Consider the following 22,685-nt stretch of genomic DNA (forward strand, 5'->3'; position numbering starts at 1 on the left):
CAGACGTCTTAAAAGTTGCCACTCTGCTTTAGGACTTCCCTTAACCTGCTTCCCTAAAGGAAACAGGAAACCTCACAATCTCAGTCTCCAAGGTACTTTTTCAAAAATCAGACAGATTATGTTTTTTCCTTCGTTGAGGGAGAAGAGGTTTCGCTTCTCATCCAAGAAGCTTCATCAGTTCTGACTGGATGGTAGGATGGAGGGAAGGATCATTCTAGTCCTTACCACCCCGAGAGCGGCTGCTGGCGGGATTATCTGTGCCCAGACGACTGCAAAGAAATATGGTCTTTTCATTCCCCCACCACCATCATCCAGAACCGATGAAGCTTCTTGGATGAGAAGGGAAACGTCTTCTTCCTCAAGGGAAAAAAAACCAGAAACTGAGTCAACCTTGAGCCTGGTGAGATTCGAACTTGCAGTAATTGCAGGTAGCTGGTATTACTTAACAGTTCTTTAGTCTGCTGCGCCACCAAGGCTCCTAACATAACATTTTTTTTTTTATTTGATTTATATGCCGCCCTTCTCCAGAGACTCAGGGCGGCTTACAGTGCGTTAAGCAATAGCCTTCATCCTTTTGTATATTTATACAAAGTCAGCTTATTGCCCCCACAAACTGGGTCCTCAATTTACCTACCTTAGAAAGGATGGAAGGCTGAGTCAACCTTGAGCCTGGTGAGATTCGAATTTACAGTAATTGCAGACAGCTGGTGTTAATCACAATGCTCTCAGTCTGCTGAGCCATCAGGCAAATAAAAATAAAATAAAATAAACAAACATGAACATAACATATAAACACACAAGCTTTTTGCCATGCCATCAAAACATTTATTTTCCAGCAGGCTGGCCTGGCCTAACCTCTCTTTTAAACTGTTAAACTTTTGAAATTCTTTAATTTTAAATTTGTCTTAAGAATTTGGGGTATTTTAAATTTCCGGGCCAATTATTTAATTGTATTTTAATGGTTTTTTAACATTTGTATTATATGTATTTTATCTGGCTGTTCACCACCCTGAGTCCTTCGGGAGTAGGGCGGTATACAAATTCAATCAATCAATCAATCAATCAATCAATCAATCAACAGGTCTAAGTATATACATGTTAAAAGGAGTGCGAATAAATGGGAACAGTGGGACAGGGACTCGCGCCCCTTTGGATAGGCGAACCACCAGGAACCAAGGCAGGGAGCGCAGAAAAGCAGCGCAAAGGGGGACCGATCCTCGCCTCTGCCCTTGGTCGGCAGAGCTTAGCAGCCGGCGAGGGCCCGGAGGACGGGCAAAGGATGCCGCGGCCTGCGCGGCAGGAGAGGAAGAGGAGGAGAAAGCGCTTCACCCTTGCGCGGCGTCCTTGAAGGGGATTGCGCCAGGCTCAGGGGCGGGCGAGGCTCGGCTTCCCAATCACAAAAGCGTAACCCGAGGAGAGCAGCGCCGGCGGGAGCCGGATCCGCCCCGTCTCTCTTCTCTCCCCCACCCCACCCCACCCCACCCCCTCCCGCCGCTTTCCTTCCTGTCCTTGCCGGCCTGACCCGGCACGTTGCCTTCCTCCTCTCTCCTCCGTCTCCTGCAGGCTGCTGCGCCGCGCCGCGCTCTGCCCGCCATCCAGTCCATCAAGCCGGCCCCGAGCAAGCAAGCGAGCCTAAAGAGGTGAGTCCTTCTGCCCCCCCCCCGTCACCCCCCCCCACTCCCAAAGCCTCTTTTTAGAGCAGACCGGGGGTTTTATAGCAGAATCTGGGGTTTTATACCAGGATCTGGAGTTTTATACTAGATCTGGGGTTATAAAGCAGATCTGGGGTTTTATAGCAGATCTGGGGTTTTATAGCAGGATGTGGGGTTTTATTTTATAGTAGATCTGGGGTTTTATAGTAGATCTGGGGTTTTATTTTATAGTAGATCTGGGGTTTTATAGCAGGATCTGGGGTTTTATAGCAGGATGTGGGGTTTTATAGCAGGATCTGGGGTTTTATAGCAGATCTGAGGTTTTATTTTATAGCAGATCTGGGATTTTATTTTATAGCAGATCTGGGGTTTTATAGCAGAATCTGGGATTTTATAGCAGGATGTGGGGTTTTATAGCAGATCTGAGGTTTTATTTTATAGTAGATCTGGGGTTTTATAGCAGATCTGGGGTTTTATTTTATAGCAGATCTGAGGTTTTATTTTATAGTAGATCTGAGGTTTTATTTTATAGTAGATCTGAGGTTTTATTTTATAGTAGATCTGGGGTTTTATAGCAGATCTGGGCATTTTCCCTTCCCCCCCTCTTAAAATAGAAATATATACATATAAAATAATAAAATATTAAAAGACCTATATTTGCAATGGTGGCATACATACCTACCTACATGCCTACATGTATGTTCGCCACCATTGCAAATACAGGTTTTTCCCCCACGCTGTGTGCAATGTGGGCTTGGAAAGCCATCCGGGAAAGATGCTGGCGGAGCAGGTTGGAGGATGTTGGGGAAGGGGGGGGAGAAATTGGGGAGAGGGGTGATTTCATCCCCTTTGGTGCATCGTGTTTTTCTCTTTCCGTCCCCCTCCCCCCCCCCCCCCGTTTTCAATCAACAAACACACCAGGCCTGCAATTACCTTTATTTTATTTTATTTTTTGCATGCATGCAAATAGCAAGTAGGGGAACTTAATAAAGGATGCAATAAAGAGAGAAAGGATGGATGGATGGATGGATGTTTCTCCCTCCCTCTTTTTTCTTTCTTTTTTAAATGCATTTCTAAGCTGCTTCCATTTCCCTAAAGGGTTAGTAGAAGGAGGTCGCTTCCCACTTTCTTTCCCCCCCAACCACCCCCCTTTACAAACCCCCGATTTCCCCCCCCCCATCGTCTTGGATCAAATGCCAGAAGGAGGGTTGTGACTTGTTGCATCATAATCCCCGGGTTGAATGGAGAGGCTTGGAGGGAAGCAGCTGTCAATCAAGCAGCGGGGGGGGGAGTGACGGTGGGGGGGACGCAGAGAGGGACGTGCCTAGGAACACGCGATCTGCGGAGAGGTTTTTTTTTTTTTTTAATTTCCAAGGAAGGGGGGAGGGGTTTGTGGGGAAAAAAATGCATGCTCACTTTTTCCGGCCCCGCCCTCGTCTCCAGTGCAATTGCAAGGGGGGGGTGAGTAAAAAAATGGAGAGCTTTCCTCCCCCCCAAAGAAGGAAGGAATTTTTTTTTCCCATGATGCAGTTGGGTGTTGGATTTTTATTTTTTTTTGCAAGCTGCAAAGTCATTTGGGTGCCAAGAGGATCACGTGACACTCCCCCCCCTTGGAACAAAATTACGCACTTTTTTTAAATATTTGCTTGGCCTGTTGGCGAGAATCTTCCGGTTCACACCCAGGCGGAGTGAGCCACATCCTGCCCAAGGAGATTTTTCAGAATTAAGCTTTTTTTTTTTTTTAAAGGCAGAATTAGGCTTTTCCAAAGGCGGCGAGATGGAGGCGGGTGGGCAGAGTCGCTTGGCGGAGTTTCTGCAGCATTGTGATCCGTGCAGAGTCATCTAGCGCAGAGGTCTTCGAACTTGGCCGCTTTAAGACTTGTGGACTTCAATTTTAAGACTTGTGGACTTCAATTCCCAGAATTCTCCAGCCAGCTGGCTGGAGAATTCTGGGAATTCTGGGAATTGAAATCCACAAGTCTTAAAATTGAAGTCCACAAGTCTTAAAGCGGCCAAGTTCGAAGACCTCTGATGTAGCGTGTTAAGCAGGGTTCACTTGCATGTTAATCCTCCACTTTTATGACTGTAATTAAGCCTGGCAAGAATCATACGTAATACATGCAAAGTGGGCCATCATGAGACCGGAATCAATTTTTATGGCTTTTTTTTTTTCCCTGTGGTCGTTAAATGACTATTGTGGTCGTAAAACAACAACACGTCCTTAAGCGAATCCTGGAGTCGTTAAGCGAACCCATTTGCTGTGGAGTTGTGTTTTTTTTTTTTCCAGGAAACCAGAAATAAATATTGGTTTCTGGGGGGGGGGGGGGAAACGTTGTAAATTTCAGTCGCATATCTGATGCGCTATTGTAAATATGGACTGGATGCCGAAAATGTAGTCACATGTCCAGGAATTGAACCTCATTTCGAAACTGGGTCATAGGTAGGTTTAGCAGGGTCTGTTGTAATTTTGAAGGTCGCTAGCAGCCAGTCATAAGCTGAGAACTACCTGTAGTTTCTGGTTTCTACATGTTGGGAGCCTGAAGCAAGGAATGTAAATATTCTCTCTTTTGTTTCAGTTCAATTAAAACACAAGGGGCCTGGTGGGAGTAGGATGGCTCAGTTACAAGTAGTCCTTGATTTACAACAGTTCGTTTAGTGACTGTTTGAAGTTACAACAGCACTGAAAAAGTGACTTGTTTTTCACACACCCCTTGCAGCATTCCTATGATCAGCTTGGCAGCCGATTCAGATTTATGACGGTTGTGACGTCCTGGGATCATGCGATCCCCTTTTGTGAACTTCTGACGAGCAAAGTCAATGGGGAACCCAGATTCACTTAACAACCATGTTACCAACTTAACCACTGCCATGATTCTCTTAACAATTGTGGCCCGAAAAGCTGTAAAATAGGGCAAAAGTCACTTTTGTTGTGGTCCTAAGTCGAGGATCACCTAAAGCAGTGATACCTTAATTGGGATAGTTTGAAAATGATAAAAATGCATCTCCTCATCAGGGACTCTGGAAGGTTCCAGGAAGGTGAGTTTGAGCGTGCCTGCAAATTCAGCTTGATTAGTAGCATTTGTTCATGTGAATCCACAATCTGGGGTCAGTCAGCCCCACCCATCCTTTGGCAACAGGGGTTTTCCCCGGAAGCGATTCACATTTAACACTCAGAATCCTTCCAGTTGGCCATGAAAAGAGCATTGACCTTAAGTGTGGGACCATAGCTCCAAAGCCACGTGGGCTGGATCCTAGCCAGGAAAAACTAAATTATATTATATTACTCATCCATCCATCATACTTTGCCCTGGCTGATGGCAGAACTGGGCACAATCGGGAGTGTGACACTTTTAAAGCTATGTTTGTCAGACGACAAAAGACAAGGTCTACGGTGAAAATCCAATTTATTTATTTATTTGTTTGTTTATTTATTTATTATTCGTATTTCTATGCCGCCCACTCTCCGAGGACTCTGGGCGGCTTACACCAAAGACAGTATACTAAATAGCATATTGCCCCCAACAATCTGGGTCCTCATTTTACCCACCTCGGAAGGATGGAAGGCTGAGTCAACCTTGAGCCGGTGAGATTTGATCCACTGATCTGCTGAACTAGCAGTCAGCTGAAGTAGCTGCAGTACTGCACTCTAACCACTGCGCCTCCTCGGCTCTTTTTAATTAATCTGATTTATTGCTAATCGTGCTTATGCACGCTCATGGCATGTGCTTGGCGTGAAATAAGAGTCAACAGCATTTGGGGGGGGTAGACGTAGTCCACTTGTGACTACGTAAGGATTCTAGACTAGTCCCTCTTTTAACTCCGCCCCCAGGGTTTTGCCACTGCTTCTCTACACAAACAGGGCAACTTCAAGAGGGGTGCATTTCAACCGAAAGTGAAATCTTGACGTTGCCAAGTTTGAAAAAAAACACATTTCCAACTTCATCCCCCGTGGCACTCCCAGATCGCCGTCAGACCGACTGAGAGTAAAGAAACCCCCAATCGTTGCTTTCTACTAACTGTGATTAAACTCATGATTTCTTGGCAGTTATGGGACCTTGACTTCTCCTCCCCCCTCCCCCTTCCTTTTCCCATTCCTGTTTTGTCTGTTGTTGTAGATTGTAAGCCTTTCGAGGCAGGGACCATGTCAGTTGTCTGTTGCGTCGTTGCTGTGAAACGGTAGAAGTTCACTATGGGCGACTTCACATTCTTTCTTGTTTGTTACGCCGTGGGATCCTCGGATGACGATAGCAGCAACCGATGGCCTCCATCTTGGAGTGCTGAACAAAAGGTAAGTGGGAGACTTACCCACCGCCATCGTTTGCCCCCGTTTCGACAACATCTTTGATCAATGGGCAAAAGTCAAACTTCACCCAAAACCATTGAACATAGGGCAACGCAGGTCAGTCAGATCACTCCAGTAAGGGCCATCCTATAAATTGTTACGGTCATTAAACGAGTCACCATGTGACCAGCCTCAGATTTACTGCCCACTATTAGTCATTCATTGGCTATGGGGCAATCATTCACTCTTCAAACCTCATCTAACTCGTAAGGTTGTTGATGGAGCGGAAAAAAATGGAAAGGTGCCATTGAGTTTTTGGAAGAATCTTAATCTGACACAAACAGTAGACCTTGGTCTTTAGAAGGGAGGGGATTGAATACATGAGGAAGACGAAAGTTTGCTAAATTAGATATTTTTTAAAGGATTTCCTTAAGCATTAACAAGTACCCTTAATATAAAGAAGTGACTGAGATGAAGAAACTATTCAGAGTACTTTATGTTGGCAATGGAGACATATAATAAAAGAATCACTATTTAGGCCCCAAGCTCTTTGATTCAGAAGTTTACAGATTGACTAAAATTGCTCAAAATATTCCTGAATCAGCCATCTGTATAAAGTTCACAATTCATTCTTCTGTTTATTTTATTGAGATAGGATGCCCTGCCACATACCACTAAAGTGGTAATATCCTGTTTCCCTGAAAATAAGACCCAGCTGGAAAATAAGCCCTAGCATGATTTTTCTGGAGGCTCGTAATATAAACCCTACCCCAAAAATAAGCCCCAGTTAAGATTGTCAGCAGACGGAGGCGTTTAGTACTGTATTTCCTCCCAAATAAGGCCTAACCAGAAAATAAGCCATAATGAGTCTTTTGGAGCAAAAATCAGGGTGGATTTGATTTAAATCGAGTTGATTTAAATCACAATTTAAATCAACTCGATTTAAATCATAATTTTTAAAGAGCAGCTGTCATCTCTGCTACTCCTTTGACCCACTGTTGACTCACCGATAGTCCCAGTGTTGCAGAATATACAGCCTCATGCTACATAACTAAGCTCCATTTCATGCTGAATAAACTAAATTATTTATGTATCTTAAATAGAAAACTATCTTACGATAAATTTTTACCCCAAAATATTTTTATTAAAATAAATTCGATAAAAATCAAAAAAATCCAATTTAAATAAAAAAAATCTGATTTTTTTGATTTTTTTTTTAAAAAATAATTGATTTTTATCCACCCTGGCAAAAATTAGTATAAGACCCGGTCTTATTTTGGAGGAAACACGGTAGGAAATAGAAATGAGAGTAATGTATATATATATAAGTCTTGACAGATAAGAAAAGGAGTGAGCCTCCGTACCACAGTGGGAAGTTTACTGGGTACCATATTTGCAGAGGAAGGATATATACACAAGGAGGTAATCCTTGATTTATGACCACAGTTGAGGCAAAAATGTCCATTGCTCATCAAGACAGTTAAGTGAGTTTTGTCCTCTTATTACGATCTGTCTTACCACAGTTGTTGAGGGAATGAATCATTGTTGGTTATCACCTTTAAAGCGCTCCATGGCATAGGGCCTAGCTATCTTCGAGACCGTCTACTGCCACCGACGACCTCCCACCGACCCGTGCGCTCCCACAGAGAGGGCCTCCTCGGGGTGCCATCAGCCAAACAATGCAGGCTGGTGACCCCCAGGGGGAGGGCCTTCTCTGTGGGGGCACCTACCCTCTGGAATCAGTTGCCCCCTGAGATAAGGAAAATCCATGACCTCAGTGCCTTCCGCCATGCCCTTAAAACTTTCTTTTTTCAACAAGCCGGGCTGGCTTAATTTCTTTTTAAGGGTTTTTTAATTGTTTTGTTTTGCTTATCGTTTTAATTAATGGGGCCAAATCTATATATATTTTTAAATGTGTTTTAATATTTGTATTTGATGTTTTTATCTGGCTGTTCACCGCCCTGAGTCCTCAGGGAGAAGGGCGGTATACAAATTCAAAAATAAATAAATAAATAAATAAATTGCAGTTGTTAAGTTAGTACTGTGGTACTTGTTAAGTGAATATGGCTTCCCCACTGACTTTGCTTGTCAGAAGGTCACAAGAGGTGATCACATGACCCCCGGACTGCAACCGTCATAAATATATACCAGTTGCCAAGCATCCAAATTTTTGATCGCGTGACCATGAAGAAGCTGCAACCGTTGCAAGGGTGGAAAACGGTCATAAGTCACTTTTTTTCCCAGTGCTGCTTTAACTTCGAATGGTCACTAAACAAATGGTTGTAAGTCGAGGACTGCCTGTATTTGGCTTGGCAGATGTCATGTTTCAATTTACCTTCCCCAATTTAGAACCCCCAGAGTTGGAAGCTACCTTACAGATTATCAACTTCAACTCTATGTAGAATTTACTACAGCAGGGGTGTCAAACTCAAGGCCCACGGGCCAAATCTGGCCCATGGGGTGCTAAGATCTGGCCTGCAGGGCCGCCCTGGAAACAAGGACCTGCCTGCGGTGCCTCTGCCAGCAAAAATTGAGTTTCAGTTTCAATTCTCAGCATAGCACTCAGAGCTAAGCACAGCTAAGCCACGCCCAGGCTCCTTACTGTCTCAGCTCCCATTGGCTGGCCTTGTTACCATGTCTCTGCCAGTCATGAATTCTCTAACAATAATTGGAGCTACTGTTCAGCTATGGCAGGGGTGTCAAACTCAAGGCCCATGGGATGCTTAGATCTGGCCTGCAGGGGCGCCCTGGAAACAGTGAAGGACTACCCATGGTGCCTCTGCCAGCGAAAACGGAGCTCGAGAGGGTTGCAGGAGGCCGTTGCAGCCGAAAACTGAGCTCAGGAGCCCATTTTTGCTGGCAGAGCGCTTGGGCCACCACAGGCGCCCCCGACATAGTGATGTCGAGCTGGCCATGCCCACCCCCCCAAGGTCAAACACAACCCTGATGCAGCCCTCAATGAATTCGAGTTTTACACCCCTGCACTACAGCATCTCTGCAGGAGATTCAGGTACAGCCGTCCAAATTTCATAGCCAACATCCTGACAAATCTGCTGCGTACAATTTGCTGGTATTTTATGGCGCCTAGAACTCAGCTGTCCAGAATGAGAAAGTGGGGTTTCATTAGGTTTTGTTGGAATTGTAAAGGACAAGGAGTTTGTGGTTGTCGTAAAAGCTGCAACTTGCCATGGGAAAAATCTGGTTGTGGATGATGGATCTTGTGTACCCTTGATTCAACCCAGTGGCTGGCTGGCTATCAGGTGTTCTAGGCATCTGTGAATTCAATTGGTCAAAAATCTCAAGGACACTACATGATTTGGGCATTCTACCCCAAGTCTTTCTGATTTCAACTTCAACACTTCAAGGGACTTGGTCATCCAATGAGATTGGAGCCGTGTTGTTGTTGTTGTTTGAAGAAGGTTTTTTTTTTTTTTGCTTTAATTTATATGCCGCCCTTCTCCGGAGACTCAGGGCGGCTTACAATGCGTTAAGCAATAGCCTTCGTACTTTTGTATATTTATACAAAGTCAGCTTATTGCCTCCACATTCTGGGTCCTCATTTTACCTACCTTTGAAAGGATGGAAGGCTGAGTCAACCTTGAGCCTGGTGAGATTTGAACTTGCAGTAATTGCAAGCAGCAGATGTTAATAACAGTGCTTTAGTCCACTGTACTATCAGGCTCTTACTAGAAGAAATAACTTAATTTCGGAGTCTCACCAGTGCTGTTGGATACTCAGCGACACCATGGTGTCTGCAGGCATCAGGTTGCTTAAACCTTGTATGCTGGTCTTCCAAAGTGTTGGTCAGCAATGTAAACATTGGGCAGTGTAAACGTTTTAAGAACTAGGTCCACCTTGAAGACCCTTCTGCCTAGAAAGGCAGATTTTTCATGGTGTTAATAAAGCCCTTCCTTCACAAGATTATTAAGAAGCTAAAACATTGAGGCAGAGGAGAACACCATCTGCCTGAGGCCCTGGGACAAAGATAGAAAAAGCACTGATTCTGTCAGGCACAAGAAATCGGGACTCAAGGTTAGGTCCAAAATAAGTAAAATTTTATTCCACCCTACCTCTAAACAAGGATCTGAACTACTAGCGGTCAAGGCAAATTGGCGGTAGACAAGAGTCAACAGAACTCAGGGAGGGCTGGATTTTGATCTCTTGTGGATGCAAAGAGACTCCAAACTGATAACATACTTGACCCCTCCCACAGGCTCAACCTGGTCCTCCTCTACAGATTCCTTTCCCTCTGCTTCCTCTGTCTACCATAGAAGCTTAATTGAAGAAGCAGATCTCTTGGGTCAGGGGTCTCCAACCATGGCAACTTTAACTTGTGGACTTCAACTCCCAGAATTCCTCAGCCAGCAAAGACCCCTGTCTTGGATAATTTGCCTCTTGGAGAGAAGTTGTAGGACAACTCGCCACAGGACAAGAGTTACACCAACATTGAAGAAATGTTGGAATAGAATCATTAAAAAAAAGGGGTGGAAAAGGAGGGACCAGATAAAAAGTGAATGGCAAAAATTAAAATATTTTTAAAATTATTTTAAATAATTAAATGGTTGAATCACCTGCGGTGAATTGGCCGTGGGGAGTTGGCCAAGGCAACTTGCCCATGGCACATTGTCTTATTCTGCATGGGGATACCCAATCTTGTACCTTCAGAGGTCCAAGAGCAAGAATTGCAAAGTAGAGAGGACACTGGATGACAGTTCTGTATGATTCTACTATAATTATTATAATATCTTAAGTAAACAGACAGTCCTGGTTGTAAATGATACCCCAAGCATCCCTTTCTATGAGGGCCAGAAGATCACTTTGACATTTGGAGAGCAGTTAGGAGGGACCCGCCCATCCATAGTATGGCTGCTTTGTTGGAAATCCACTAAGAGGATCTGCTCTTTTCATTAATTTGATCCAAGCAAGGCTGTTGATCCCCACGTTGTCTCAAAGTTCTTGAGAGGGGACATGGCTGAAAAATTTGTTCTCGCTGCTGTGATCTCATGAAGATTGCCAAGAAATGATGGAAATGCACAGAAGCCAAAAAATACTGGGGAGAAAATATATACGTAGTTGGAGAAGATGACGCAACAATATATTGATTTGAAACCCGAAATATTCTTGCTGGGGATTTTACCAGAAACTTATAGTAAAGAGGATGTATATTTAATGATTCATGTAATAACAGCAGCTAGGATTGTATTTGCACAAAACTGGAAAAACGAAGAGATTCCTACAGATGAGGAAAATATTAGAATGTGCAGGAATGAATAGGTTAACACTTGCAATTAAAGAAAAGGCACAAACTGAATATTACAATGTATGGGAACTATTTTATCGATGGTTAGAGAATAAATATGAAAGTCAGAAATGAAAGTAGATTAGTGAAATATAAAAAATATACTAACAATTTAATAAGTTAAGAGGAGAAATGTTATAGTATTAGACATGCAATGTATATTTAAAAGTTTAAGAATAGATAAATAATGAATATGGTAGTAACTTTCAATTGTTATTGTACATTTGTACCCAGACGATATACTGTTTAATGGAAGATGGATTGTTTATATTATAATAAAACCAAAAAATGTTTACAAAAAAAAAAAGAAGATTGCCAAGGAAGAGGACAAAGGCCTACATTATTTTGCCTTGTTTTCTTTTGAGAAGACAAATCTTGGTTCAGGGCCATCTTTCAAGTCAAGCTACATACAGTAAACAAGTCCTTTCTGTGTCGCTTCTAAAGATCTTAGTAGCACTTGGTGATGTTGAGCAATGAATGGGATTGGGGTTGGCGGTTTCAATGGACATTGCCAGTTCTATGATTTCCATCAATAAATAGCAAGTAATGTTGGTGAGTATAATGGTGCATGCTGTCCTAATCTTGTTGAAGTATGAGTCAAAAATTATACTTGGATGATATTGTTGATGATAATAATAGTGATCATGGGTAAGTGATACTCCATCCTTTCTCAACTTTGTGATCCCCAGATAAATTGAATTATGAATTCTATTACCCTTGACTGGGAGAAAAATGTTGATTAAAGAGTTGGCAACATTAGGATTTGTGGACTTCAACTCCCAGAATTCCACGCTGACTGCAGAATTCTGGGAGTTGAAGTCCACAAGTCGCCACATTTGAAGACCCATGACTAAAGAGGATAGACTCCATGCTGGTGGTATATATATATGGAATTCCACCTTGGTGGGGCATTGTTGAGGTTGCTTCACATGTCTTTCTCCCTCTTTTTTTCCAGAAAGCCATGGCTTCCCTCAAGGACAAACTGATTACCCCCATTACCCAGCCCAGCACTCAACCGAACAACAAGGTCACCGTTGTAGGAGTCGGTCAAGTGGGGATGGCCTGTGCTGTCAGTGTCCTGGAAAGGGTATGTATGTCCATTTCAGATGCTTATGGGTTGGCTGTTCTGATCCAGCCTTTGCAAGTAACGATAAGCCGCTTACTCGCGGGTAAAACAAACCCCTTTTCAAAACAGGGCAGGAACAGTCTTTTATTCACGTGGATAAACAAAAACCAAACGTGATGAGTCCCAGCAAACCTGGTTCTGGCCAAGATGGTTTACTGCTCCCTTCTTCCAGAATTTTTGATTACCTTATAGCTTGGAAATTTCCTTGTGGTCTCCTGTTCATTCATGAATTAAGTCTAGCTCTATTTGCTTCAGAGTCCATCTCAAAACTATATGATGGCAGCTAATAAATTTAGAGTAGAGTAGAGTAGAGTAGAGTAGAGTAGAGTAGAGTAGAATAGAATAGAACAACAACAGAACAGAACAGAATAGAATAACAGAGTTGGAAGGGACCTTGGAGGTCTTCAACTCCCTGCTTAGGCAGGAAACCCTATCTTATTTCAGACAAATGATTATCCAACATCTTCTTAAAAACCTCCAGTGTTGGAGCACTCACAACGTCTGGAGACAAGTTGTTCCACTGATTAATTGTTCTGTTAGGAAATTTCTCCTTAGTTCTAAGTTGCTTCTTTCCTTGATTAGTTTCCACCCATTGCTTCTTGTCCTACCCTCAGGTGCTTTGGAGAATAGCTTGACTCCCTCTTTTTTGTAGCAGCCCCTGATATATTGGAACCCTGCTATCATGTCCCCCCTAGTCCTTCTCTTCATTAAACAGAGCCTTGGTAGTACAGTGGTCTAAAGCACCCTGTTATTAAAACCAGCTGCCTGCAATTATTGCAGGTTCGAATCTCACCAAGGCTCAAGGTTGACTCAGCCTTCCATCCTTTCTAAGGTAGGTAAATTGAGGACCCAGTTTGTGGGGGCAATAAGCTGACTTTGTATAAATATACAAAAGTATGAAGGCTATTGCTTAATGCCTTGTAAGCCGCCCTGAGTCTCCGGAGAAGGGCGGCATATAAATCAATTTTTTAAAAAAAAAAAAAAAACTAGACATATCCAGTTCCTGCAACCTTCATGTTTTAGCCTCCAGTCCCCTAATCCTCTTTGTTGTTCTTCTCTGCACTCTTTCTAGAGTCTCCACATCTTTTTTACATCGTGGCGACCAAAACTGAATGCAGTATTCCAAGTGTGGCCTTACCAAGGCATTAAATTTATTAATGATACAGAAAAGAGTTTTGAAGGCACAAGCGATCCATTCCTGACTCAGAAGCTTGTATCCAGGCTTGCTTAAAATAGATTGATCACTTCCATGATGAGTTGGATCTCTGTTTTATTAATAATACACAAAGTGTGCCAGTCCTCATACTTAACTCTTGGTACCATCTTTTTTCCTGATGCCAGGGTCTCTGCGATGAACTTGCTCTCGTTGATGTCCTGGAAGATAAACTGAAAGGAGAGATGCTGGATCTACAACACGGAAGCTTATTTCTGAAGACACCTAAGATTGTAGCAGACAAGGGTAAGGTTTGCATTGTGTCTCACACCCCCTTTCCCTCATTAACCATCCCCAAACAAATCTTTGGCCAATAATTGGAAGATCACCAGGAAGTCAAGATCAATCCTGTCCTGGTTACTGAGTGGTCTTGGTGGTCATTGGTGACCAGAATTTCAGGTAAGTGAGCAACCAGCTGATTGCTGAAGAAGAGAAGGAAGGTTCTTGGCCACTTCCATGGGTCTTGAACTATCTGCTAGCTACAGGTTCTTCAAAGGTGCTTTTTCAAGAGGCAATTGGACTTTCTTGTTTTTCTATGAAGGCATTTCACTCGGGTGAAATCCAGCAGGTTCTGGAGAACTGGTAGCGGAAATTTTGAATAATTTGGAGAACCGGCAAATACGACCTCTGGTTGGCCTCAGTGCAGTGGGAATTTCCTTTCCCTGGAGCAGGGTGGGAATGGAGACTTTGCAATATCCTTCCCCTGGAGTGGGGTGGGAATGGAGATTTTGCAATATCCTTCCCCTGGAGTGGGGTGGAAATGGAGATTTTGCAGCATCCTTCGCCTGCCACACCCACAGAACCAGTAGTAAAAAAATTTGAATTTCACCACTGGTTCACTTATCATCCAAGAAGCTTCTTCAACTCTGACTGCACCTCTGTTTAACATTCCCCACCACCCAGTCAGAGCTGAAGAAGCTTCTTGGATGAGAAGCGAAACATCTTCAAAGAAAAAAACAAACAAGAAAGTCCAGTTGCCTCCTGAAAAAGCACCTTTTGGACAAGTAGAAGGAAGGTTCTTGGCCGCTGGATTTCTCTGCTCTTTGCAAACGTTTGGGGAAAAAAGCCAAATGTAATCCATGCAGTAACGTCACCTCTGCTTCTTTTCTCTTCAGATTATTCTGTGACCGCTAATTCAAAGGTGGTTGTTGTAACCGCCGGGGTCCGCCAGCAGGAAGGAGAAAGCCGTCTTGACTTAGTTCAGAGGAACGTAAATGTCTTCAAATTCATCATCCCTCAAGTGGTGAAATACAGCCCAAATTGCATCATTCTGGTGGTTTCAAACCCAGGTAAATTAGGGCTTGGGGTCAAAAGCAATTCCATGGAAGGGGGCTGTGTTGTGGCCCACCAGTGGAGCTGGCAGCAGATTTGGACAGTGAGGAGGTTGGGGAGGAACATGGGCCAGTCCTGGAGTCTAGGGAAGGCTTTGATGAGGGCTGTGCATCAGAGGCAGAGATGGGGTCAGGGTCGTGTGCCAGTTTCAGCTGTCTTCAGAGTCAGATATCAGTGAGGCAAATGAACAGCTGGAGCCTGTTCCCAGTGTGTGCATGCTCAGAGTTGCCAGACGAAGGGAACAGCTAAAGAACAAGGGTCGACTTAGGAGTAAGGCCACAGGTGAACGATGAATGGCCCCTCCCAGAGGGAATAAAAGCAGAGCAAAAGGGGAGTGGAGTTTGCAGGAGACAATTAGTTCGCTTAATTGGTCCGTGACTCCTTGCCAAGTTTTGAAGATATCGGCCTGGCCACTCTCCAAGCCAGAGAAGGTCTGTGACTGTAAATTCTCCCTTGAAAGACTTTGCGGGATGTGAATGAGAAGAATTCACAGTAACTTAATAAAAAGAGGGTTTTGCTTCATGCACTTGGGAAGCCTAGGCCAGAACAGGCTGATGCTTGAAACCAGACATTGCTCAGATCTCTATAACTGGTTGTTGCATATGTAGCTATCCACCATAAGATTGGAGCATGTTATAAAGCAAACATATATTATTTTTAACACCTTAGTGTGGTTTGGATATGGGCAGCGTTCCCTAGCGGTGAAGACACTCATCTCCCAGTTGGAAGGTTGAGAGTTCAATCCTAGGTAGCAGCTGATTTTTCTCTCTCTGGTGGAAAGAAAAAATATCTGCTGCGAACTTCCTGTGGCATCAGGAAGGGCATCCGGCCAGTAAACACTCAGCTCCTTCCAGTCACCCCGAGGCTATCCTGTATTAAAGGATTACAGGGCCATAAAAATGAGGGTTTTTTAAATGTGGTTTGGATATGTATGTACATGCAGATGTCACTATATGCTGCATTAAATGTTTATTGAGGTTTATTCCACATTTACAAATACCCTGGAATCATTTTGTGCAGAACAGAAGACAGATAACTAATAAATAATAGAATAGGAGTTTTGCAGTAGCTTGTGTTAAAGATAGCAATGCATATTGTTGTAACAGCACAATTGGTCAGATACAAGTAGTCCTTGAATTACAGCCACAATTGGGACCAGAATTTCCATTGCTAAGCAAGGAAGCCGTTAAATGACTCGCATGCAATTTTACTGTTGTTAAGCGAATCACTGCTGTTAAGTGAATCATATGGTCATTAAGCACTTTCCCCATTGACTTTGCTTGTTGGAAGATGGCTGGGAAGGCCTCCAACGGTGATCACATGACCCTATGATGCTGCAATCATCATAAATACCAGCAGGCAAGTGTCCAAATTTTGATCATGTGACCATGGGGAAATGCTGTGACAGTTGTAAATGTGAGGACCAGTCACAAGTTGTTGTAGGTCAGTAACTACTTCTATTTGCGCATTTCTTTTGCACACTTTTTTGAGGTCAAAATTTTGGGTTCACATGTGGCACTAAGACATAAACCGTGGTGTATGAAAGCAAAGTGGCCAGGATCAAGTAGCATGCAGACTTTGCCAAAGAGCTGATCTTGCAGTTTTTATCCCAAGGCTGCCATCTTGATGCTTGGAGGATCCATCCTTCAGTCTGTCTTTCTTGTCTTCCCTTTTCCAGTGGATATTCTGACCTACGTGACATGGAAACTTAGTGGCCTGCCGAAGCATCGTGTCATCGGTAGCGGTTGTAACCTTGATTCTGCTCGGTTCCGCTTTTTGATGGCAGAAAAATTGGGCATCCATCCCTCCAGCTGTCACGGTTGGGTCTTGGGAGAACATGGCGATTCCAGTGGTGAGTAGGCCTTACTTTTCCTGGAAGTCTTGCAGTGCAGGCAGTTTGACGCCTTCCATGTGTTCTGCACTACATCTCCCACACTCCCTTGCTCTAGGGATCATTCAGATAAGATGCACCAGGCACATATTACCACATGTGGTGGACATGTGCAAAAAAAAAATGGACAAAAATATACATACATGGCTAGAAAAAATATTAAAGCAGCATATAGATTATAAGACAGAAATATTTTAGTTAGGTATAGTACCAGAAAAGTATGATAAAGGGAATATATATTTAATTGTCAGCGTTCCAAATTATGATCTCCTTCAGCGCTGACATGAATGAATGAAAGAGGGAGAAGCTTTGCTTTAACGCTGAGATGAACTTTTACCTAGTTCCCTGCTCTTCAGTAGATAGCGTTACCTGGGCGACAGAGGGAGGGGGGAAATTCCTGTGAAAAGAAAGTGCTTGGGACGAAGAGATGGATCTGCACGATGGCCAATGAGACATTGGGGTTGAAGAACAGAAAGGGAGGGGTTTGGAAGGAGGTGCCAGTCTTGGCTGCACCCAGAGTTCAGGGATGTCGTTCTCCTATTCTTAAATAAATAAAAAAAAAAAGATTCATCAGAGACCTTGCGTTGAGAATGAAGTTTATTTAAGATAGCAACGAAACCTGACAGACAGCCAAGACTGGCACCTCCTTCCAAACCCCTGACATTTAATATTGCATGTTTTGACAGCAGCAAGAATTGTATTTGCACAGCACTGGAAAAATGAGGAAATGCATACAGAAGAAGATGTAATTTAAAAAAAAATTAGAATGTGCAGAAATGGACAGATTGACATTAAATGAAAAAGAAGACAGAGAATATTTCCAAACATGGGTTTTGTTTTACAAATGGTTGGACAATAGAAGTAGAAATTAGGAACTAGAAATGTATTATTATGTAAGCAAATTGATTCAGATAATACGCTGTTCACAAAGCAAAATTTATAAATAGACTGTTTTATAAAAAAAAAGATAGGATGCTCCTGGGAGTTAAAATGTAAAATATCTAGAAAGCGTCGAAGTTGGCCTGCCATTGGTTTTCTTTACGCAGCAAAAAACAATTCCTAATGTGATCAGAATCACTTCTTCCTGAACTTTCGTTTTGATATCTTGTGTCACTAAATCGGGAAAGTAAAAATGAGTTAAGAGCCATAACTTTCCGGCAAAAAAAAAAAAAAAAAAAGCCATAAATTGCAGTCACATGCCCACAGGATGCTGCAAATAGCCACAAAGGCAGGCCGGTTGCCATGGGATTGCATGACTTGACAAGTGGGAAGAGGGCCTTGGAATTTCGAAAATGTGTTTTATATAGAGAGCTGGAGGGGATCTTCTGTTATTTGAACAGTCAATAAGCAATTGGACGTAAAATTGAGGATTGCCTGTGTTGTTCAAATGGCATTTTTAAAGATGTGTGGATTTAAACTCTCCATGCCAGCTTGGGGAATTCTGGGAACTGAAATCCACACATCTTAAAAGTTGCCATGTTTGAAAAAAAATAATTCCACTGAAACATACAACAGCAATAGCACTTAGACTTATATGCCGCTTCATAGTGCTTTTACAGCTCTCTCTAAGTGTTTACAGAGTCAGCCTATGGCCCCCAATTAGAGGTGGGTTTCAGCAGGTTCTGACCAGTTCTGGAGAACCGGTAGCGGATATTTTGAGTAGTTCAGAGAACCGGTAGTAAAAATTCTGACTGGCCGCGCCCCCATCTATTCTCTGCCGCCCAAGTCCCAGCTGATCAGGAGGAAATGGGGATTTTGCAGTATCCTTTCCCTGGAGTGGGGTGGGAATGGAGATTTTACAGTATCCTTCCCCTGCCACGCCCACAGAACCGGTAGTAAAAAATTTTGAAACCCATCACTGCCCCCAACAATCTGGGTCCTCATTTTACCAACCTCAGAAGGATGGAAGGCTGAGTCAATCTTGAGCCCGGTGAGATTTGAACTGCCAAATTGCAGTCAGTCAGCAGAAGTAGCCTGCAATACTGCACGCCACCTCGGTTCTAATAGCTCTAATGGTGTTGTTTGAAAGTAGCACCATCACTTATATTACATCGCAGTAAATTCTCTTTAAACTTTTCAGTACCGATCTGGAGCGGGGTCAACGTAGCAGGTGTTTCTCTCCAGGACTTGAACCCACAAATGGGGACTGACCAAGATCCAGAGGAATGGAAGAAAGTCCACAAGCAGGTGGTTGAGAGGTATGGCGCGATGAAGTTATGGAAGCAACAGACAAAACAAAAAAACAATATTGCTTTCTTGGACAGAAACTACCGTATATACCTGTGAATAAGCCCATCTGCAGATAAATTGACCTTCAAAATTTTTTAACCAATATACCTTGGAAAAATGTGCTACCCTCACATAAGCCAATCCTTGAAATTTCTTACGTTTTAATTTTCACAACTAGCTTATGTGTGTGGCGTGTATTTCATGGTGTTTTGATTAAAAATTTTGAGGGTCAGCTTGTCCACAGATGGGCTTATCCATCTGGATACACAGGTACTTTTAAAAAGTATGGCCATATATACTCAACGAATAAGCCTACAAGCATATTTTGGCACCCAGTTTGATGCTCAAGAGCAATGATGGTTAACCTTTTTGGTGCTGAGTGCCCAAAGCGCGCATCCCAATGCACGCAGGCGTGCCTGAACCCCAAAAATGCAATGCGAGCACTCCCCCGCACATATGCCATGCAATGCACACGTGTCCTCACACATGGCCCCTGCCCCCCATGCATGTGCCCTGTTTTGGCTTCCAGGTTGGTGCAGGAGACTTTCCAGGGGTTCCTAGAGCTATGCATCTGATAATGTCAGAGTTTCTTGCAGAAATCACTTTTTTTTTTTTTTTTTTTTTGATTTATATGCCGCCCTTCTCCGGAGACTCAGGGCGGCTTACAATGTGCTCAGCAATAGCCTTCATCCTTTTGTATATTTATACAAAGTCAGCTTATTGCCCCCACAACTGGGTCCTCAATTTACCTACCTTAGAAAGGATGGAAGGCTGAGTCAACCTTGAGCCTTGGCGAGATTCGAACCTGCAGTAATTGCAGGCAGCTGGTCTTAATAACCAGCTTAATAACAGGGTGCCTTAGACCACTGTACTACCAAGGCTCTTCCAGAAAGCACATACAGATAACTGATTCAGCAGGATTCATTAACTTCTTTATATACATAATAACACATGAGTAAATGTACAATACCAATAGCAGATTCTTCCAATGTGGTAACAGTTACAAGCAAAACACAAGCAGAGTACAGCAGACTAGTTTTAGTTCTTAGTACACAGACTAGACCAGACTTGTTTGTTAAGCCACGCCCAGGCTCACTACTGGTTTCAGCTCCCATTGGCTGACTTAGTTGCTATGCCTATTCATTGGCTGACCTTGTTGCCATGTCTTCCCAGTGATGAATACTCTGACAGATAATAATTCCCAAATAAAGTATTCAGAGGCTATAATTGGGAATATTTGGGACCATTTCCCAACACATGTTGGGAAAAAGGGGGAAAAAACTTCCAGATGGTTAATTTCTACTTTCATGGCTTCCTTGCTTGAATTTTCCGTGCTTGAAAATGACGTCGGCCGTTTGTCTCCTCTTCCGAGGACGATTTCGGATACTTCTCCAGACTTAACAGTTTTAGAATTTTTTGTTTCCCATTGACCAAGCTGAATTCGCTTCCTTTTGTGTGTCCATTAGTGCTTATGAAGTGATCAAACTGAAAGGCTACACCAACTGGGCCATTGGCTTTAGTGTTGCTGATCTTCTAGAAACCATTTTGAAGAACCTTTCTCGAGTCCACCCAGTGTCTACCATGGTCAAGGTAAGGACCGGTGTAAGATGGCAGTATGTTCCATTCTTTATATATGTCTCTTTCTCTCCTGGTCAGCGGTCTCCAAAGATGGCGACTTTGTGGACTTCAACTCCCAGAATTCCCCAGCCAGCAGTGCTGGCTGGGGAATTCTGGGAGTTGAAGTCCACAAAGTCGCCATCTTTGGAGACCCCTGTTTGAGGTGAAATACACTTTCCTGGAGACAAAGGGATTAGGATAGGGGAAAGAGGTGTCAGCCTTTAAGGTAGACCAGACCAGGAAACTAGGAAAGTCACTACTTTTATTGTAAGGTCATAGTCTGAATGCGTTTCCCACCTTTTTCACTTTTATCTTCCTGAAAACTAGGGAGCAGCTTGGCTAAAGCATTTATTTGGGATACCATTCTGGCACGTATTTTTTTTTTTTCAGGTAACCCTCGATTTACAAACACAATTGAGCCCAAAATTTCTGTTGCTAAGCAAAAACGGTGATCAAATGAATTTTCCTCATTTTACGACCTTTCTTGTTAATAGTTGTTAAGTGAATCGTCGCAGTTAAGTTGGTAGCATGGTTGTTAAGTGAATCTGGCTTCCCCCATTGACTTTGCTCGTCAGGAGGTCACAAAAAGTGGATCGTATGACCCCTGGGCACTGCAACTGTCATAAATATCACCTTTAAAGCGCTCCATGGCATAGGGCCTAGCTATCATCGAGACCGCCTGCTGCTACCGACGACCTCCCATCGATCCGTGCGCTCCCACAGAGAGGGCCTCCTCGGGGTGCCATCAGCCAAACAATGTAGGCTGGTGACCCCCAGGGGGAGGGCCTTCTCTGTGGGGGCACCTACCCTCTGGAATCAGCTGCCCCCAGAGATAAGGAGAATCCAAGACCTCAGTGCCTTCCGCCGTGCCCTTAAAACCCACTTTTTCCAGCAAGCCGGGCTGGCTAAAGAAGAAATTTTTAAATGTTTTAATTGGTTTGTGATTTTTAATTTTTGGGCCAAATTTATATATATATTAACTGTTTTTTAATATTTGTATTTCATGTTCTTAATTCTGGCTGTACACCGCCCTGAGTCCTCAGGGAGAAGGGCGGTATATATATTGGAAATAAAATAAATAAATAAAATAAAAATATGAGCCATTTGCCAAGCATCCGAGTGGAGTTAAAAGAAGGATCAACCTAGAATCCCTACGTAGTCAACAGTGATTGCACTTCCCGGTAATGCTGAGGATGTGGGATTTTCTAATTCTCCGTGTTGGGTTTCAGGGTATGTACGGCATTGAAAACGAAGTGTTCCTGAGCCTGCCTTGTGTGCTGGGATCCGTGGGGTTGACCAGTGTGATCAATCAGAAGCTGAAGGATAACGAGGTGGCTCAACTCCAGAACAGCGCCTCTACGTTGTGGAACGTCCAGAAGGACCTGAAAGACCTGTAGGCACTTAGAGATGCTTTCGTTCTCCGTAAACTAAGAAGACAAGCAGTGTTAAGCCAACAACGTTCATGTTAACTCCATAGCCGAGCTTCCAGTAAACATCTTGAAAGGGTACCAGCTTTCCTCCACCACAGCTAAGATCCACATTGTTGTACATGCAGATGTTCCGAACAAATAAAACCAGCTCTTTTGTGTGTGCTCCCATCCTTGTTTCATGCTCATTTTTTTCCCCCTTCTGTGTCTCGAGTTCATTTTTTGCTTATTTCAAGCAGTCCCGCCCAAGGCATAAAAGCTGATTGGGTGACTTTGGGCCAATCACCAAGAGACAGTGAATTCTAGCCCCGTCTTAAACATGAAAGCTAATTGGTGACCTTGGGCCAATCACCAGGAGATTGGGAGTTCTAGCCCCGCCTTAGGCATGAAAGCTAATTAGGTGACCTTGGGCCAATCACCAGGAGATTGGGAGTTCTAGCCCCGTGCCTTAAGCATGAAAGCTAACTAGGTGACCCTTGGCCAATCACCAGGAGGTTGTGAATTCTAGCCCCGCCTTAAGCATGAAAGCTGATTGGTGACCTTGGGCCAATCACCAGAAGATTTGTTAGCTCTAATCCCGCCTTAGGCATGAAAGCCACATGCATGACTGAGCTAGT

At 43.4% G+C, this 22,685-nt stretch overlaps 1 protein-coding gene across 1 annotated transcript; it reads left to right on the forward strand.

Annotated features, from left to right (window-relative positions):
- The first annotated feature begins 1,501 nt into the window (after positions 1-1,501).
- On the forward strand, positions 1,502-22,239 carry LDHB (lactate dehydrogenase B). The gene is made up of 8 exons (XM_070947942.1): positions 1,502-1,640; positions 12,189-12,320; positions 13,701-13,818; positions 14,688-14,861; positions 16,583-16,756; positions 18,876-18,993; positions 20,491-20,614; positions 21,871-22,239. The coding sequence occupies exons 2-8, from the start codon at positions 12,195-12,197 to the stop codon at positions 22,036-22,038; spliced, it is 1,002 nt and encodes a 333-aa protein (XP_070804043.1). The 5' UTR covers positions 1,502-1,640; positions 12,189-12,194; the 3' UTR covers positions 22,039-22,239.
- The last annotated feature ends 446 nt before the right edge of the window (positions 22,240-22,685 follow it).

This window comes from Pituophis catenifer, unplaced genomic scaffold (genome assembly GCF_029215685.1).
Source record: "Pituophis catenifer annectens isolate HBS135680 unplaced genomic scaffold, rPitCat1.0.hap2 SCAF_7, whole genome shotgun sequence".
Classification (NCBI taxonomy): Eukaryota; Metazoa; Chordata; class Lepidosauria; order Squamata; family Colubridae; genus Pituophis; species Pituophis catenifer.

Excerpts from the sequence above, each read along its gene's own strand:
- LDHB (XM_070947942.1), top strand. The coding sequence starts at position 12,195 with ATGGCTTCCCTCAAGGACAAACTGATTACCCCCATTACCCAGCCCAGC. Across the intron at positions 14,862-16,582 it reads TCTGGTGGTTTCAAACCCAG|TGGATATTCTGACCTACGTG; the intron begins GTAAATTAGGGC and ends TCCCTTTTCCAG. Across the intron at positions 20,615-21,870 it reads CAGTGTCTACCATGGTCAAG|GGTATGTACGGCATTGAAAA; the intron begins GTAAGGACCGGT and ends GTTGGGTTTCAG.